The 19,840-nt window shown below is 38.8% G+C and overlaps 1 protein-coding gene across 5 annotated transcripts in view; it reads left to right on the top strand.

Annotated features, from left to right (window-relative positions):
- Positions 1–5,276: 5,276 nt before the first annotated feature.
- The window catches only part of myo1d (myosin 1D), a 103,626-nt gene continuing 89,062 nt past the window's right edge, over positions 5,277–19,840 (top strand). For 3 of the 5 annotated variants that reach the window (XR_005947658.1, XM_041231597.1, XM_041231594.1), the window contains exon 1: positions 5,466–6,000. Coding sequence is in view for 4 of the 5 variants with exons in the window: in XM_041231597.1 (XP_041087531.1) it covers positions 5,906–6,000 (95 nt within the window). In the remaining variant the exon portion in view is untranslated. The other 2 variants (XM_041231595.1, XM_041231596.1) reach the window with 2 other exon arrangements.

Genomic DNA, 19,840 nt, shown 5'->3' with positions numbered 1-19,840 from the left:
AGCAGCAGAGGCAGGGAACATGGCCCCTGTGTGTGTGCCTTTATTTTACAGCAAGGCTTCACAATATTTTATACTTTTTTTTATTACTTGCTATTACCGTTTATTCACAGTAAACAATGTTTAAGCGCGGCGTTTCAGAATGCCGTGCTTGCCTTTTTTCTGTCCCATGATTAATTTTATGAATTAATCAAACACAATATATTTGTATTGCTCTGATTGGTCTATGGAGCAGTCCTTGTTCCTGAACAGGTTGAGCTATTTTAGTTTATTCACGTTGTCTTATTCATTGTTTCAGAGCTCAGGAGCTGTGCTTGGATGTCTTGTCCTTAGAGAAGCAGTAATAAAGAGTGGCCATGAACAAAAGTGAGCCGGTCTTCTGCATGATAAAGAAATATAGCATCTGCTTCTGTACATGGAGGGGCCTGGGGTATACTTAACAACTATTTAGTTCTCCTTCACTTTGCAACTCACTTCCAGTTTCTATTTGGATTGAGTGAGTCAAACAATACTCTTAAAAGTGTTCCGGATTTTTTTTTTTTTAACATATTTCTGATAGTTTTTATTGTATTATTATTCACACATCATAGGTACATTAACTAGGGAATCACTTTTTTTTCAACTTTTACTCGAAAACATTTGCCAAGAAAAATATACTTCTATTCTTCTGAGCAACGCAGTGTATCCAGCTCATGCTCCCCCTTGCAACAATGCTGCTGCTCTGATTGAAATGAGCAGAAAACCAGTATTGTAGCAGGAGGGAGTGTAATCTGATGTCTCCAGAATCTGAGAAAAATGATTCGCCAGCTACAGAGAAGGGGGAGGAGGTGAAGAGACCACCGCTGGTTTCAGAAGAGGGAGATCGTTCTTAACTACCCTACTTGACTTTTTTGAGGATGTTACAGGTAATGTAGATGATGGCAACGCTTATGATATAATTTATCTTGAGTTTCAAAAAAACCTTCAACATGCCCCACATGAAAGCCTTGTACATGACTTTAAATACATGGGAGGACATGTAACTGGATACAGAGCTGGTTAAAAAACAGAAAGCAGAGAGTAATTGTGAGAGGTGTAAAATCAGGTTGGGGATGTACTGTAACGAGTCGATTATCAACACTAGTTCCTAAACAAAAGGTAAATGCAACAGGGAGATAAAGCAAAGGATTTATGTGCAAATAAGAAAACAATTCTGTCAAACATGAACTATAGGGGGCTCCCAAGTGGCACCCTGTGTGGAGTGCAGGATGCGCCCTATAGCCTGGACATTGCCGGTTCGAGTCCAGGCTATTCCATTGCCAACCGTGGAAGGGAGCTCCCAGGGCACGGCACACAATTGGCCGAGCCCCACCCAGGGGGCTTAGGTCAACCAGGGTGTCCTCGGCTCACTGCGCACCAGCAACACTGTGGTCTAGCTGGGCACCTGCAGGCTTGCCTGTAAGCTGCCCTACCTGCATTGTCCACCAGCACTGTAGTTTTGAGGTGGCTGCATGGTTAGCCTGCAGTGTGTAAAGAAGCTTCGGAGGACAGAGTGTGTTCATCTTCGCCCCTCCCGAATCAACACAGGGGTGGTTGCAGTGAGCTGAGCCTAAAAATAATTGGATATTCTAAAATTGTGAGAAAATAATAAATAAGTGATGACTACATTTTTGAAAAAAAAAAAAAAAAAAAAACATGGACTATAAATATAACCAATCTAAATAAACGCCTTCACTCAAATATAAAATACAGGAACAATTTGTTCCTATGCTATCTGACAATTGGATACCTGCCTAACTTAAATATATTAAGATGATATACAATATACAGTGACAGAACGTGGATCAGCCATAAGTTCTCAGTCTCCCGTATTTGGCAGGAGAATACTCAGTTTCAGTCCGGTAAAATTTCTCCATAGCAATACTGTTGTTTATAACGCTCCCATTGTACATGTCTCTCAAAAACAAAAGCTCCTTTGTTCATACAGCTGTGAGCATTTACTCAACCCATGCCCCAATACTTTCACAGGTTTATTCAATTAGCTATTTTAACAGCCTGTGCAATCAGTTTGCAATTAGCCTTTGTTACAGTACTTAGTGGGGTACCACAAGGGTTTGTACATGGACCCTTACTATTCCTCATTTATAGAAATGACTTGGACCAAGATACACATTGCAAGATTGTCAAATCTGCAGGTGATACCAAACTTGTAGGAGTAGTGGACTCTGAATCTGCAGTCCAGCTAATTCAAACCATTTGGACCCTCTCTATAACTGGACAAATTGTGGCAAATTAATTTTAATGTTAAGAAATGTAAAGTATTGAATATTGGGTGTAATAATCCATGTTATAAGTATAAAATGAATGGGATGGAGATAGGAGACGAGGACATTGGGGTTTTAGTGGAGCGTGACAAATACAATGATTCTATGGTGTAAATCTCCCTCCTGACCTGGGAGGGCACTAAACAGAGACAACAGAGTTCCCTGGACAGGCTGACCTGACAGTTCTTTTCCAGGGTTCAAAGGAGGTCGGCCAGCCAGGAAGGGGATGAGACTCCATTGCAATAATGCTTTGACCTGGAAGGTAAACTATGTGGCAGCCTCAGATTGGAGAGACGGTTGCACTCGTTTACCAAGGGGTCATGTGTGATAGCATAAAAGAGGACAGAGAAGCACAATCTGTTCCTTCGCATTGGTTTTGTGTTTATGAACTGAGGAGGACTGTGAGAGACCCCGAAAATACCAAAACAGTATAGTGAGTGTTTTGTATGTTTGTCTGTGTGTAATTTGTCTTGTTTGTAAATCACTAGACGTCTAACATTATTCCGGAGCTGTCGCCAAAGGCCATCACTAAGCTGGAATAGCACTGCACTACTGTCACAAAATAAACTGTATCACCCACCATGAGCACCACTGCACGCACCCAGGACTGGTGACCGTGTTGGTATTGTTGTGCGATGGATACTTATTGTTTATTGTGTATCAGTACACATTGCTGTGTATTGCCAGGGGGGATTATTGTTTCTGGTCACCAGACCTGGATAAAGACAACAAACACTTTTCAAACCGGATTTTAAGGCTTTGTTTGTTTCATTACCGCACTGCATCACTCCTGCACCTGTTTCCACTCAGCCACTTTGCCACATGGAGTCATCATTAAAAGTCTCGCCAATGTGGTGAGGCAATTACAAAGGCAAATTGAATGTTAGGCAATATTTCAAAAAGTGTGGAATAGTATGTAGTAATAGTATAGTATGCTACGATTATACAAAGCCCTTGTTAGACCCTACCTAGAACATCTGTGCAGTTTTGGTCACCTACATTTTGTTAAAAACATTTACTGTAACACTTTCAAAACAGATTAGCACCAATTTTCAAAATGATTTGCACCGCTGAGAAGGGAGTGTTTTCAGTACCAGCAGGAGCGCCGCCACCACAGATGTTCTCTGTGTGGCGCTGTTGTGTATTAACACGCTTTTTCATAAACTTTGGCTACATACTCACCCCTGGACCTTGGCCACTCCCACTTTTAGAAAGGCTCTGGCACTGTTGGATACCAATCCTTGTTCATAGCCCCTTTAGGTAAAATGTGTAGGGATCCTCTGCATTTGGAGGAAAAGAATCCCCAGATATGGACAGTTTCCGGATGCTTTGTTGTTGGGATGGTACACTCTGGCTTGTGTCTTTCTCCTTTCCGCCTTCAAACTCTTAATCTACCTCGGTTTCCAAAACAGCCGAAGGGGGACTTGTCACCCCGCGGCAGTGCTTTAACTGGATGAGCCACTCGGCGACCGCAGATTTTTCAATTTTTGTGACTTTTTCGTTAAGTAAATGAAAACCACAAAGCGGCATGTAATTCAATATGTTAATGTTGTTAAGTGTCAGAGAAAGAGGAGGTGGACCATCTATACAGAGGGGCATTTAATGTCATGCAAAAATTGTAAGAACGAATAATCTGTTTGTCCTGTACCTGTGACCAGACTCCCTGCATATTTCAATAAACCTAACAACTGATTGAAGAAAAAGACTTGAAGATAAGATTGAAGAAAGGCATTTTCTTGAATCTACTTACTCACCATCCTTTTTTTTTAAGTTACTTCAGTTAACATAACATTATTCAGCCTGTTTCATTCCACTTTATGAAGCAACATTTAATAATTATAGGGTGATGTTAAACTCTTTGCCAAATCTGTTGATGGCACTAAAACCACTAGATGGCAATAAAGACTTGTCAATGAAACTGAACTCAGCATGGCTCAATAGGACTAAAATGGTGTCTGTCTTGTCAGGTGAGCATGACAGGAGGATGCCCCTGTAAACAAGGTGCTTGTCCTGGATCTCAGTGTACTGGCCATTATAAATAACATTAATAAGTAATGAATAAATGAGCCCACTTCAACATGTATGCAACATCATCTATTGTCTTTTACACATGTGCTCCTAGTCCACCCCCTTTATACACAGACATTTCCAACCAATGTTGTAAAGATAAGGTACAGCAGCACACAAGAAACACACAACTAAAAGAAAATTAAGGAATCCAATGACAACATTTTGATTAGAAGTCTTTTCCAATGTCTTCAATTTTGAAAGGCAACATTAAAGACATTCTGAAAGATATGTAGTGTAAATGTTTTTCATAGAATTTATTACATTTCTTTTCTAAATGTATCACTGGTGTTTAATAGTATGGATGAGCCACACAACTGAACTGGTGGTTTGAAACTTGCCATTATTCCCACAATGGGGTAACCGCATCCCTGCTAAACCAAACCAAAACATAGAAACAACATTTAGATTGATGTGGAGAGTCTTCACCCAGCCACAAACCATTCTAGAGAAAGACAGACACAAAGGGAAGGAGGTGCTAAGCGTGTAGGGTTCACATTGAGGATTAAATAACGTGAAGCCATTGAGAGAGGAGGGAATCTGCTTCCTGCAACCTTTGCCCTCTGGTTTGTTTTCTCAGCAGTGGTTGATTACCACGGTAACGGTTCCAGGGTTAAGTTGCAGTGTTTCTAAATCAATAGCATGACAATGCAGCATAAGATTAGTCTGACTTCATCTCATACACGTGTACTAACATTATGACTGACAAACAGCATAGATATGGGGTTTATTGAGTTTCTTATGGATGACACTAGAGTGTAATTTTACTGTGCCATGCCGTAGTACATCATAGTAGCTTCCAAATAATATTCCTCGGGGTAAAGACGAAAAATCTAATACTGAAACACAAATATTTTGGCTTTTTTTTTTTTTTAATTTTTTATTTTTTAATCATACTTACATTGCTGGAATATCTGAACAACAATAAACAAAAACGTTGTGGCGGGATTGTATTCAGCAGTAGCTTTCTCTCTATGAAATACGACACAGCAAACTCCTCCCAGAGTGCAGGTGAGGTGGAGCGCTGACTGACCGGAGTAGAGTGTTCTTCTCTGGAGAAGGAAGTATCGCTCCTTGGGAAAAGACAGCTTGGTTAGTACGGGAAAGAAGTGTTGCTAAGACTGCGTCTTGAGCGTCTGTGTTGCAGGGAGTGCTTGCTTAAAAACTTCGTTTCAGGGTAACTTTCTGCACAGTGACAAAGAGCGTTTCTGGCATACGTAGAATAGGTCTTTCGTACTACATTGGAAGAGGCTGTATCTGACTTGTTTTTAGTTTAGTCATTTTTTAGAAACATTTTCCAGTTTTGTGTGGACATTTGTATGTGCTCGCTTTCACTAACTGCACAGTTCACACTTGGAACTGGCTGCAAGTTACATACCATAATTGTTATTATTTTTTAATTTTTTTAATTTTTAGTTAGAATTTTTACTTTATATTGTTTAGAGCTACTGTGATTATTTATTTTTACTGCTTTTTGCCCTTCGTGGATTTTTTTTTTTGTGTTCCTTGACGTATCTGAGCAAGAAGTAGACGGTCCGATGGCAGAACACGAGAGTTTGGAGTTTGGGAAGGCCGATTTTGTTCTGCTGGACACGGTCTCCACACCGGAATTCATGGCCAACCTCAAACTCAGGTAGGCGGGTCTCTAGACCTTCAAGTTTCAGACAGTCCCATGTGTCACCTACTGAATGTCAACTGCACGCAGTTGCTGATGTTTTGAATTGTATGAGCTCATATTTAAACAGTATGTCCTGTACTGCTTCAATGTACTGCTGGTGCTTTCCGTGTAGAAATGAGCAGTGTCCAGAACAGAGGCTGTTTTACAGCTTTTTCAACTGGTTGAAGATAAAGTAACGCGTCACGTTTAAAATCCTGTATGTAAAAAGTCAGGCACTGATGTGTACACTAGTAAATGCGTTATATTGCTGTAAAGCTGTGATGTGTTTTTCACGTTTCAACCTTTGTTTGCAGCAGTGATATATGGGGAGATTCTGGAGTAAACTAAAGTAACAATTCATTATGCTTCAAATGGAATACTGGTAGTCTAGGTCTGTGTCATTTTTAAATATTGCTGTAGGCTAGATAAGAAACAATTACATTTATTTAACTAGGATGCACATGTAATGGGGTGTGCATGCCATTTCTGTCAATGTCTTGGGGAGCACTACTGTATTCCATCAGAAGCAGATGTTACTGGAAGTTATGAGCTTTCAGAAAAAGTTAAAAATCACATTTAGTGAGTGATTGGTGACCATCATTGCATTTTTGTTATTGTTTTTAGTTTTGTATCCTGCTGTATGTTATACTTGCATGCTCTTAAACCCTATACCTGCAACACAGCGTGAGCCCACTCTTCCAGGTGTTCCTCTCCAGGGCAGTTGGAGACGTCCTTTACTGATTGAAAGCATGCACACACTTATTTATGATTCAAGCACATACAGCTTAACCTGGACTCAGTGTGCACAAGTAAAGGTTATAAGAGAAGGTGACCATCCTCGACACAGGCCCACAAAGACAAGCTTTACAGTTGCACATGTACACCAGCCCCCTTCTGTTAGAAATAATTCTATTGACCTTTTATTATCAACCACAATCAATTAATCAATCTATTTTATATAGTGCCTTTCATAGTGGACCACCATCACAAAGCGCACAAGGGATGGAAAACCCTGCCGACAGGGATATAGCCGGTGGTGAGCCATATGTACAGTATGCATGTGGAAAAATGTCAAGTTTGGCAGTCTGGTAAACTTCTTGTTTGTGATGCAACTTGGTATTAATATTTGGTTTAAGTAATTGAGAGTATTCGATTCTGGGGATATAATAATAATAATAATAATAATAATAATAATAATAATAATAATAATGTTTTCATTTACTACCTATTATAGTTTTCTCAAGGAAAAAACATGAAAAGTATGTTTTAAAAAACTTTCATTAACACAAACATCTTAAACTCTTACTGTCTATAAACTAAAACTCTGATAACAGCGCAAGCGCAATAAATGGAGCGAAGATTTAAAAAAAACTGCATTGAAATGGTATTCTCAAGGCATGTCATGCCCCATCATTAACATATTCATCATTTCTGATGATAGTGCATTGATCCCTCAAATAGAAAATTGAGCACTGTGTTAAGACCTCTGAAACCAGATTTATTTAGTGGTGCAATCAGGAACTTTAACGATTGAACACACTATAAAAAGCAAAGTAGTCCTGAGTAAGAACTGTGTGTGTTTGGACTGACGCAGAAAGAGGAAATCAAAGAAAGAAAAGTAAAGGAAAAGAATGACTGGGATGAGTGAAGGGTTGAGTAATTTTAGTTTGGTATGCAACTATTCACAAACCACTATTTCCAACATCCTAAAATTTACAGTTTGGTGGTACTGCAGAGCAACAACTATGCTACTACTACTACTACTACAAAAAGAATAAAAACAATCTGATTTAAATTAAATAAATCAGTTGTAAAATAAACAAATAAATCGCCAACCCCGATATATTGGCGTGTCTGTCTGTCCATCTTTGTCATGCCTATATTTTTAGATTACACTCATTTTCAATTTACAGAGATACATTGTGTCTCTCACGTACGTGAAATACAGGGTGCTGTTTCTGGTTTGGAAATACACTGCAGTCATTTTACTTTTGACAAATTTAGGCCCCAGGTGTTTTTGTATTAGCGGGGTTTGAAAAAGCACTATATACCTGTTACAATTTAACAGCTAGCTGGGTTTAGAAATGTGTGTCTCAGAGAAGTGGACTAAAATGCAGCACTGCCGAGTGCCCATGCGTGGTGCAGTCTGCAGCTAATTCAGTAATTGACATCGTGCACGATTGTTTTTTGTTTATTCAGTTTGAGATTGGGATATTTCTGACACGGGTAAAACACTTTCTCTGTGAGGGCCTGTCAGTGGTAGCAAGACTAACAGTAAATATACGAGGTGTAAATTAAAACAAATACACACATAGTTAAAAGTACAATTACCCTCTACTATCCGGAACCTGGCTATTCTGGAATGCAACATGATTTGTAAGTCTTGTCTGCTGAAAATCAATGTAAACCTGACTTCTTGACTTTATAATTATGTTGTGTGAGTATGCCCATGAACGTGGGTATGGTACATCTATAATAAAATCCTTGTTTACATAGTGGAAGTAAAATTCCAGTTAATACGATTCTTGTAATAATAGGGTATACTTGGACAGTACTGTTGTATGTACTATTATACAGTTTTTCAAAGTTTTCAAATAGTTTTTCATTGATATATAACATTTATTTATTTATTTATTTTGAGGGGGTCAGTGTTATATTTTACAGCACCTCTGTAATCCAGCACACTGTATAATCCGGCACATGTTTCCGGTCCCAGTCAATGCCGGATTAGACAGGTACTACTATATATAGAGTATGAATGTGGAGTGCTGTAGTAATTTCACAATGAAGGGCAGCTGAATAACTGCCAACTGAGCTCTTTAAGATCAGCCTAAACACATGGCCAACCTCAACCTTTATGGCATAAACACACATCACTCCCTGTTACATGTATTCTATTTATATAACAAGTACAATTTATGAAAAATAAAGTGTGAGTGCACCTTAAATAAAGAGCTTTATTAGTGAACTACTTGCAGTGCTGCAGCTTACTGAAAGCATATTTCAAGATGTGTATAAAATGTATGTGTATAATGCATGTTGTAATGATTTATTATGCTACAGCTAGATTTAAAATACTTTAAACATAAATGGATTAAAACATCCTTTAAAAAAAATATCTCAATGGCCCAAAATGCAAGTGGGTCATTCCAGGTAAAGTGGACCAAAATCTGGCCAGGTATATCCCCTCTTTGTGGTTCAAGATACATTGACCTTTGACATGTTTTTTTTCTTCGGGTTGGATTACATAGACAAATAAAGCTTGTTTCCGCCGCTTGGCACTGAAAAAACATGGTAAGCTATGAGGTAAGAGATTGAGGTCCCCACCCTGTTCCACTGAGCTGCAATTACCCCAGTATTTAGTCCACTGTTAACGCATTCAGTCTTTACAATACAGTGAAAACCTTCTAATGTGATTGCTGCCCGTTCTTTTTTATTCAATGAAGTGATGAGTCTGTTAAGCATTTTCATTTTTCTGGTTGATTGTTATCCAGTATGTACGTGTGTTTAAAAAAAAATGCATGTAAAGCTTGCATAAACAGCGAAAAGTTGTTGTTTTGAGTTTTTCCTTGTTGATAGCATATCCTTTTGTTTAGGTATCATTCAGGTGCATGTGTACTGTTTTCATGTTGTGGTTTTGTTCATGAAGCTCCATTGAAAGATTGGTGTAAATATCATGCACACAATGCAGTTCAGAAGAGTGACGAGGTTTCTGTTGATTCAGTTTTGTGTTGAGTAACAAATAGAGCTTAATGATTGTATATAAGTAAACACATCTGTATTTTTGAGTATGAAATTGTAGTCAGCTGTTTTCACTGCTGTAAATTGCACGTTTAAATGCATTTATAGTTTATTAACAACCTGATCATTTTGCATATGTTTTATAACAATGAAATTGAAGAAACCAAATTCTTCACAGTATGATTACCCAAATAATAATAATTTTTCATGTACAGTGCTCAGTAATTGGATTTGCTAATTATCTAAAAGAGAGAAAAAAAAAAAAAAAAAAAAAAAAAAATTTAATTACTTGATTGTTAGTCCTGGTTGGATCTATACACAATGAATTGTTTCACTGTTATGTATTGCTACTATTTAGAAGCACATTGATTTTGTTGTGTGTTTTGTAGATTGAATTAGGAAGAATAAAATAAGATGCAGTTGCAGTTTATTTTCTAGATTCTGAAGGAATACCGGTGAGATAATGACAACTCTACTGAGCTCTACTCGAAATGAGATTGACTCAGTGATCTGTGAGTGCTCTGTTCTTCTTGTGTTCGTGACACTACTGGTCTTAATTCTTTTAAGAAATTATCTGAATATTCGAACAAATATTTTTTGACTATTCAGATACAAAAATCAGATGTTCGTATTCGCTACAGACAAAAATACCTTGCACTTATTTACAGTCTCACCAGAATTTGTGCCACAGTTTTAAAAAAAAAAGGCAAATGAAAAAGAGCTCCATGTGATATGTGAGATTAATCGAGTGCGTGGCTAAGTATGTGAACTTGCCTTGTGCACTGAATGCATGCTGTCACAGGGCTCCCCTGTGTCCTAAACCCTGCTAAGTAGACAGGGATTGCAGTAACCACACACCGCCCATGAATTTTCCAGACATTAAAGGTTTGCTGACATAAGGGGGTTTAACAGTAGAGTTTGGAGCAAAATACGGGAGAAAATCTGTACCGGGAGAAGGGTCCAAAATATGGGAGACTCCTGGGTCCCGGGTTGACAGGTCTGCAATACCCAACTTACTGAAAATTTTGTGTAGTGGTTTTGATATAGACTGTATATCAAGGTTCAAAGTTAACGTATATTTGGTAGCATTTTGCTACCCAAAACTCTAGTTTGCTGCTAGTTTTTAAAAAAAATTTATGCAGTAGCATTTTTCTGATACCTTACGCTGCAGTATGTGACCTACCCTGAATGAACATGTACATCATTTTTGGTATTAGATTTGTTTTAAACATATACATTATTAATATCTTTATAAAGCGGGAAACCATTGCTAATAGAGCTTCACGATGACTGAGGTTTGTACCGCCCCATGTGTACGGTGTCCATTTTAGGACATCCTCAGCTGTCACCCCTCCTCGAGTCACTCGTCAAGTATCAGTTGTCTTTTTTTTTTTTCGGGGAGAGTGAGGAGTTGGATGGAGTTGTCGCAATCGCCCAATCAAACGAGCAAAAACACTTTCAGTGCTACCATTGGATGAAACAGATATCAGTGTAGCTGCTGATTGGTGCATTTGTTTTTACCTTCAGCATTTAATATGCATACTGTAAGCATTTTGAAAAATACTTTAAAAGTTACTATGTGCAATTATTTTAATTTTGTTTGGTTTTAAATTGTAAGGCAGATCTTCTCAGCATAGTTCAGCAAGTTGAAGAAATAGGCAGTTTGGATAAAACTATGTGGTACTTTAACCTGACCAAAGTGGCCGTAAGCAATGCTCGAATGCATGACAAATACAACTCCAAAAATCCCAAATTACATTTAGTAAAATTAGCCAGAGCAGCGAGTTTTTACTGCTCGCTTCCTGATTCCTCTCTGTCCACAATAAACAAGGCTGGCTGTCTCCGCCTCCTCTACACTCCCATTGGCCATGCAACGTTTCAGCAGCCTGTTCTGAAGCCTTGAGTACTCCCTGCTTGCCAGAAATGGAGTAAAGAAAAAAATATTCCTTCCTGTATTCCCGCTTAAATTCTGGAAGCGTCTGGCCGGCTCATTGCACAATGGGATACGTCTAGGATCAAGTGGACTTTACGTTCAGGTAACCAAGACCTTTTCTTTCTGCCAAATGAGCTACTCATTTCAAGCTTGTATCACGATACACGAAGGTGCATCGTATCGTGTTGTAAAGTATCGCGATGCATCGATACACGATAAACGAGAACCAAAATGGTGAGTTTTTTCCCCTTCACTTTACAATGCCATTTCCAAGTTTGTTTTATTTGAATTTGTGACAGGAATGGCTGAGTGATGACATCAGGCAAGAAGCAGAAACAAAACAAACAGGCAGGACTGCAGGGAGAAAGACGATGCAGCGCCGTTTATTTGAATAATAAAACAAAAATAAATATTTAAACACAAAACACTGCTCCCAGAGCAAAAATAAAACAGCTATACAAAAACAAAATAACAAACACAAAATACTGTGATCAGGCTGGGCAGTAGCCTTCACTGATCATACTTATTCTTTTTTTATTTCTAGACGCCTCTCTCGCTCTCGCTTGCTCCTCCGAACACCCACCACGAGTGCAGAGAGCTGCAGGTTTTAATGCAGGTGACCATCTCCCGATTAGAAACAAATTAATCACTTCATTAATTCAGGAGATGGCCACCTTCTGCATGGTTTATTAATGTGGATGGGGTCCCATCCATGCTGCAAAACGTATACAAAAACAAACCACACGGCCCATGAATACAATAAATATATCATAATACAAAATATGCACAGGGGCGGGGAGTACCCTGTAATTAAATAAAAACAAAACAGTAATGTGGCGGACGGCACCTCGCTCGTCCTCCACATATAAAAACAAACACATTTTATGGCAGGGCTTTGCCCCACCCCCTTTTCATGCACAGGGCTCCTGAATCTGTCAAAGAAGTGTTAGTTATATTTCAGTTTTTGTTTGCTTGTTCAGCTACAAAAAGGCACAAGTAAACCTCATGTTATTACTTTATCAAAATGTGTCAGTCGCCACTGTTTACTGTGAAGAAATGACAATGGCAAGGAATGATAAAAAGGGAATAAATAAATAAAATGAGTTGTCAATTTTATGTACTGGGAATAAACAAAACAACGTTTCACTTAAACTGGTATTTGGCACCTTTTGTTTTGTAGTTAATTCACTGGGGTAAAGTAAGTCCTTCACAATTTATACTTTACTCCTGGGATATTGTTCTGTTTTAACATGTTACATATTGTAAGGTGTTGCTGTAAAATATAGGTACACACACAGGGGCCACAGGGTATACATTATACATGCCAAAAAATAATCGTTAGATATTTGTCCCACCACTACCTTTTATTTGGTTTGCAAATCTTGTGGGAAGAAATATGCTTCATCACTTCCCATTTGGCAAGAAGAGAGTGATTTTTCCAGGAAAATAATGCATTTTTCTGTGATTTTTTTATATATATATATATATATAAAACTTTTTTTCAGTCAAGTTGCATTACTTGTGTTATCTACCAAAAACAATTTAATTTAATTTCCACTTTGATAATGAAACTAGATCAATGATACAGATCTTTTTGAAGTTTACAAACTAATCCATCAGAGATCCCATTCCCATTAAAATGTGCCACTGGGGATGCTTTGTGTTAACTCACAATTAACACTGGGATCACACCCGTGCCAATTACTCACATTTTCCATTTAATTTATATCAAAGTCATTTAAAATATGACACAGATGTTAATTGATTTTGTAGGTCCTGACTCCTGGTGTGTGATCCTTGTGTTTGATCACTGCATCGCACATCCTCGTAAGCTAGGTATCTTCCTAGTAGGTGTCTGTAATGCAGATGTACTATACAATCAATAGAGTCGTTGTCCAGGATACGTTCTATGTTACAGTTTTGCAGATCTTTTGAAAGCTGCTACAGCCCTCCCTGTGTTACTCTGGCAGTGGTTTCAGTTAGTTGAGTTGGTGGTTTGTTTGTTTAGTTTAATGTGCTGAGGGTGTGACCTTATGTTTCCTGGAATTTGAACTGAGTAAGACTTCACTGTTAAGACAAAGAAAGACAGACCGTCTCTTTCTGGCTCGCATGTCAAGCAAAACACTACAAAAGGATGAATTCTGTCTGGATGTTTGTCAAAGCCAAATTTTTGGAGGGTTAATATTAAGTGTGCCTAAATAAGCATGGTAATACTCTACAAGTACATTACATTAAAAAATCTATATATTTAAAATTTTTCAGGTTATTTTCTTATTCTCCAGTGAGGATTCGGATCGGATCTTCATCTTCTTGTCTGTTGATGTCACACGTAGTTTCCCCTGTTGAAGTCTTGTGTAAATGTACACGTTCTTCTGTCCTGTAAAATTGCCAGCTGGAGATGGTGACAGTTGCTGAATCTTGAAATACAAAATACAGTTATTTCTGCTAGACCAGAGTCTGAGATGCTGGTAGTAATCCTGTGTGTGGTGGTGATTTATAGAGTAAATTTAATTCAATTTTTCTAAAACTTTTTTATGGCCGGTCCAGTGTGGTGTAGGCATATTGAACAAACCTTCCTTTTGTGCAGATGATCATTGTAATTGTACATGGTTACATAGTAGCAATTAAATATATCTGTTGTAATTATATTTAGAATTCAGGCCTAGATCTTATTAGTTGATATGCTGTATCCCAGATCATGTGTTGAGTAGTGGATTCACAGTTTGTTGGGTGTGGGAGATGGAGTTTCATTTATTTGGGGGATGTGGGTATATGGGAGCCCATATGGGATTTGCTCACTTTCTGATAATCTTTTAAACTAAACACAACTTCTTGCAATACTTGGGCAGGTGTCCAGGATGCGTGTGTGAACTTCTATAGAAAATCATATGTCAACTGAGAGGAGAAACGGTTTCTCAGTAGTACTGCACTGAACATGCAAAAAACTGTACTGTCAGCTTCTCTTCTCGAACAATCGGACAAACGGTTTACATTTAAACACAGCAGCCCAGTTACGTGGGTTTAATTGTATAGATATGTTATGTCTGTACAGAGTTAAACGAGACAAACCTGGCCTCCCATTCCCCAGCTCTTTGAAACCTGAAGAGGTGCGTTAATATTTGAATATGGCAGTGAGTTAGTCAGTGCACTGAAGATAAGGATGAACTTGAAATATCTGCCTTAAGGACTTTAAACTCAATCCTAGTGTAGTCAGGAAACAAACACATCAACAGCAGGACAATGCCGGCCTTGAGAGAAAGTTAATGAGAGAATAATAAAATGTTTTTAAAGCTTTGGTTATTGCACTTTTATTATATTAGGCAAGAGGTTATTGGCATTACTGATTTGCATTTGATATAAAAGTGTGCTTGTATGCCAGGGGACAGGGGTATGTATGCATATACTCCTATAATCTGCAGCCCTGCCTCCTTTCTTTCTCGAACACAAGGTGTTTGCTCAATGGTGAATTAGGATGGACGTGTTGATGATGGGGCCCTGTAGAACAAGACTTATTTAGGTGGGACTGAATTACAGGGCTGGGATCAAAGGTTACCCTTCCTTGTGCTGTTTGCATAATGTTTTGTAAGTATCAGGCTCTATATGAACTCTGGGCTTCAAATGAAAACTTACGAAAAACTTTTTAGAAATTAATCACTCAATGTCCATCCTAAATTATTTTTTACATTTTAAGAGTGTGTTCCCTTTAGAAAGTACACTGGATCTGGCCTAATATACAGAAACTCTGCTATCGTCATTTTGTGTACTGCTGCAAATTTCCTGATTGTTTGCCACATGATTCTTATTTGGAGTACCTCATCTGGAAATTATGAAGCTGAATGGTTAAGCAAGTGTAATTCATATTACAAGGAAATGTATTCAATTCAGTTAAGTCTACTGATGTTTTGTGTTCCCAAAACTGGTATTGTGTGTTTTAGCGATTCATCAGCCTATTGCCAAGACGTTTGTCTACTTTACTTGCAGCTCCCGGATCATGAGGAATGAACATCAATAGGCATCCTCCATTCCTGCTGTCAATAGTCTCTTTTCACCTTCCTAACCTAAGCAAATACTGAACCCTGGAGACAAGGTCCCAGCCTGGGAAGTCTATAATTGGGCTTGTCATGTCTCTGATAAGTAAGTATAGGTCACTGAAGTGAAATAATGTGAACTATCCCAAACTGTTTTTCCTCCCTACCCCTGCAACAGCACAAAGAGTTGGTCCACCGGCAAGATCGGCAATCTTACTTGCATGACTTGCCTTGCTCTCTAAGCAATGCTTGAGCACTGGGGTTATTTGGCTGCGTACCTCCTTTTGTGTATAAAGCTGTGGATAATACATCAACCAGAATTCTGAGTTCAGACAGTATAGCTGTGTTCTGGAGGGAGCAGTCTCCCTGGAAGGGTAGCCAGTGTTGTAAAGAGCCGGGAAGTAACGCTGAAAAAATGCAATTTCCCCAAGGGACCTCGTCACATGGGTGATTTTCTCCGGCAACGAAAAGGCCAGTCTCACCACAAGCATTTCCATACAAGCTCCTGTAATTTGAAACACATTACTGGCCTTACATAAACAGAGCCTGTTTAAAACAGACTTTCTAAAATAAGCACCCAGGCTTAGATGTCTAATTTGCAGACTGTGAATGTTAGCTGTGTATGTGCCTTTTGTTTTTTCTTTGTTTTACAAACACAGCTAAACCTTGCAATCACACCTTTTTCTAATTGGTTATTTTTCACAAAGTTCCTTGCTTTGATTTTCCCAGAAGTTTATCGTTTTAAATAGAAATCCAGCTAATGTATTTAACAGATCAGCCAGATTGTATTGTTGTCTAATTCCTTCCAGCATTGAGCATCACCTTTACCTCAAGTGCAGCACAATCCTTGTCAGTCGTGGGCCCCTTTCAAGCAGCGCCTGCTAATTCTGACGGAATTTGTGATGTAAAACGTTTGCTGGGGATAGGTTCAGGTAACAGCAAGTCTTTTGCACCCCAATGAGGGGAGCTTGTATGGACTGGCAAACCTGCCACATTTACTTCTGCTTCTGTAAATATCTCAGAAACTTTAAGCTGGAAACATATTTTTTGAAACTGCAGTAAGGTAGCCCCCATATTGGGTTCATGTGATTTTTTGCGGGGATGGGGGGTTAGAGATGATAAAGATCGAACAGATGTTTTCTGTCATTCTGTGTTTTTCAAATACCCCGTTTCGCTTTGTTTTTAAAAAACATTCTGATCTACTAGGACGTTCCCATTTTGATTCCAGAGTGTGTTTTTGTTCACAGAATTCCCCATTCCCGTCTTTTTTTTTTTTTTTTTTCTTGGCACATGAGCCGGATTCAAACCTCGGAGGTGAAAGGCATTGGAGGCTAATGAATTACCCACTCAGTCCTCCATGAGCTACCCGTTTATTATTGTATTTGAAATCCTGTGGTTGAGCCATGGCAGGCAGAGGGCTTCATTTCTAGCCATTTCACCCACTCATCTTCCCTTTTGCCATCTCAACTTCACAGGCTCTTTACTGGGATGATTTGAAAACTGTTGTACTGTATGACATCTCCTTTGCGTGTGTAACTGATGTCTGATGCACCACAAACCAGATGTTGCAGTATGAGATTCTATTTTTATCACACCCACACACATCAGATAAATATTGTTTTAGATTTCCTATGAAACAGAGCTGAGATCATCCCCTGTCATCACAGTTAGTGTGGTCAGAACTAGTTTTATTTTGGGTTTCATTACAGCATTTCAGAATAAGGCTATTATTCATCAGGGCTAAAGCAGAGAGTTGAGTGTTTTTCTCTACATTGTTAATTACAGGGTGGTAGTTTTTGAGAGATGTTCTTTTTTTTTTTTTATTAAGCTTATATCTTTTTGTAAATGTGCTACCTTCTCCTTTTTAGCTGCTGTATCTCGTAGACCATATGAAATGCAGAATCTTCATGTTGAAAATGTTCTGGAACCTTTTCAGGATTTAGGTTATTCACTTTGCTCTAATGATGCACTGAAGATAAGGATGAAATATCTGCCTTAAGGACTTTAAACTCAATCCTAGTGTAGTCAGGAAACAAACACATCAACAGCAGGACAATGCCGGCCTTGAGAGAAAGTTAATGAGCGATTAATAAAATGTTTTTAAAGCTTTGGTTATTGCACTTTTATTATATTAGGCAAGAGGTTATTGGATTTACTGATTTGCATTTGATATAAAAGTGTGCTTGTATGCCAGGGGACAGGGGTATGTATGCATATACTCCTATAATCTGCAGCCCTGCCTCCTTTCTTTCTCGAACACAAGGTGTTTTCTCGATTGAGAAACTGCTGTTTGATTAAAGCACAGAACATTATCTTGTTATAGAGTAAAAAATCAGGTTGCCTGCCGGGCAAGCAGCCAAAAAAAAAACACGTTGTCCGACAGATGTTTTTAGTTGATATTATATTATTATTATTATTATTATTATTATTATTATTATTATTGACGGTATGAAGAGGCAATTACATTGAAACTTGATGTGGACATTTACTGTAAACATGGCCTAATCGTGAGTTAACCAGATCCTTAAATGATCAAATCATGACATATCAATGGAACACTGTAGGATAAGAACATTCATGAATGAGAGGAGGCCATTCCCTGCATCTAAGCTTGTCCGGTTTCTATTAGCTTGGGATGTCACTCTGAAGCCAACAATGACCTTGAGAGATCTGCAAAGTTGAGTGTCTGAGATGGGAGTCATTGTTCACACATCAACAATAAGCCGGTTTCTACCCAAAGCTGGCCTGTTATGGACGGGTGGCAAGAAAGAAGCCATTACTCAAAAAGCCTCACCTTAAAGCATGTATGGAGTTTGTGAAAAGTAGATGATACTGCAGACCTATGTAAAAGGATTTTGTGGTCAGACGAGACAAAAATTGAACTTTTCGGTCTGAATTCCAAGCAGTACATTTGGCGCAAGCGCAACACTGCACTTCACCCAGTCAACACCATCCCAACTGTCAAACATGGTGGTAGAAGCATCATGTTATGGGATGTTTTTCTTCAGCAGGGACTGGGAAGCTTGTCAGAGTAGAGGGGAGAATGGATGGTGCAAAGTACAGGCAAATCCTTGAGGAAAACCTGTTTGAGTCAAGCCAATACTCAGAAATACATTTCAGCAGGACAATGACCCGAAATACAAAGCCAAAGCCACACTGGAGTGGTTGAACAAGAAGAGAATTCATGTTCTTGAGTGGCCCAGACAAAGTCCTGACTTGAATCCAATCGAAAATTTATGGCGAGACTTGAAGTTTGCAGTCCATCGATGATCCCCAACAAACTTATCAGAACTGGAGCAATTTCTCTGTGAAGAATGGGCACAAAATTTCACCATCATACTGTGCAAAGCTAGTAGAGACCTATCCAAAAAGACTCATAGCTGTAATTGCTACAAAAGGTGCTTCTACCAATTACTGACTTTAGGGGCTGAATACCGGTAAATTTAGTTTTGTACATTTTCTTTGCAAGTTTTGCTGACATTTAACCTCCTCTTCATATAACAGTGTTCAGTTTAACCATTACAGCTTTGAATAGAAAAAGTTTGTTTGGAAAAACTGTGCATACACTATTTGTAATTCAGCACAATGTGACATTATTGGTAGGGGGTGAATACTTCTGCAAATATACACATTATATATGTTCTGGGTGGGGCACATTAACAGTAGAGAGAGAGAGAGAGAGAGAGAGAGAGAGAGAGAGAGAGAGAGAGAGAGAAAAAAGGCACTGGGGGAAAGCTGGCCAGAGCTATCCTACCAGCAGACGGTAAGTGAGGCCAGCTGTTGAAGGAAGTGAGTCTGGCAGGGCAGGAAATGCACAAAGGGAAAGGGCGACACCCTTCATCTTGATCCAGCTGGACGGAGCTCAGAGACTCCTGGGCATGGGGAGAAACACCCAGGGAACCCACTGCACCCACCTCCTAGCACATAGTGGGGCAGAGCCAGACAGGTGGGGGGGGGGGGGAGAACTGTCTAACATCAGAAAAACTGAGCCATTTTAAAATTTGATTTTATTTCTGTTTTGTCATGGTTAAGACTGTTAGTCGCTTTTCTTGGCAGCAAACAGAACATTCTCTCCCCTTTAAAAGTATTAATAGGCTGTTAGGGAAGCTGTGTC

This window comes from Polyodon spathula, chromosome 28 (assembly GCF_017654505.1).
Source record: "Polyodon spathula isolate WHYD16114869_AA chromosome 28, ASM1765450v1, whole genome shotgun sequence".
NCBI classification, from domain to species: domain Eukaryota; kingdom Metazoa; phylum Chordata; class Actinopteri; order Acipenseriformes; family Polyodontidae; genus Polyodon; species Polyodon spathula.
Note: the sequence above shows the minus strand (reverse complement) of the source record. Positions and strands in the feature narration are given on the sequence as shown.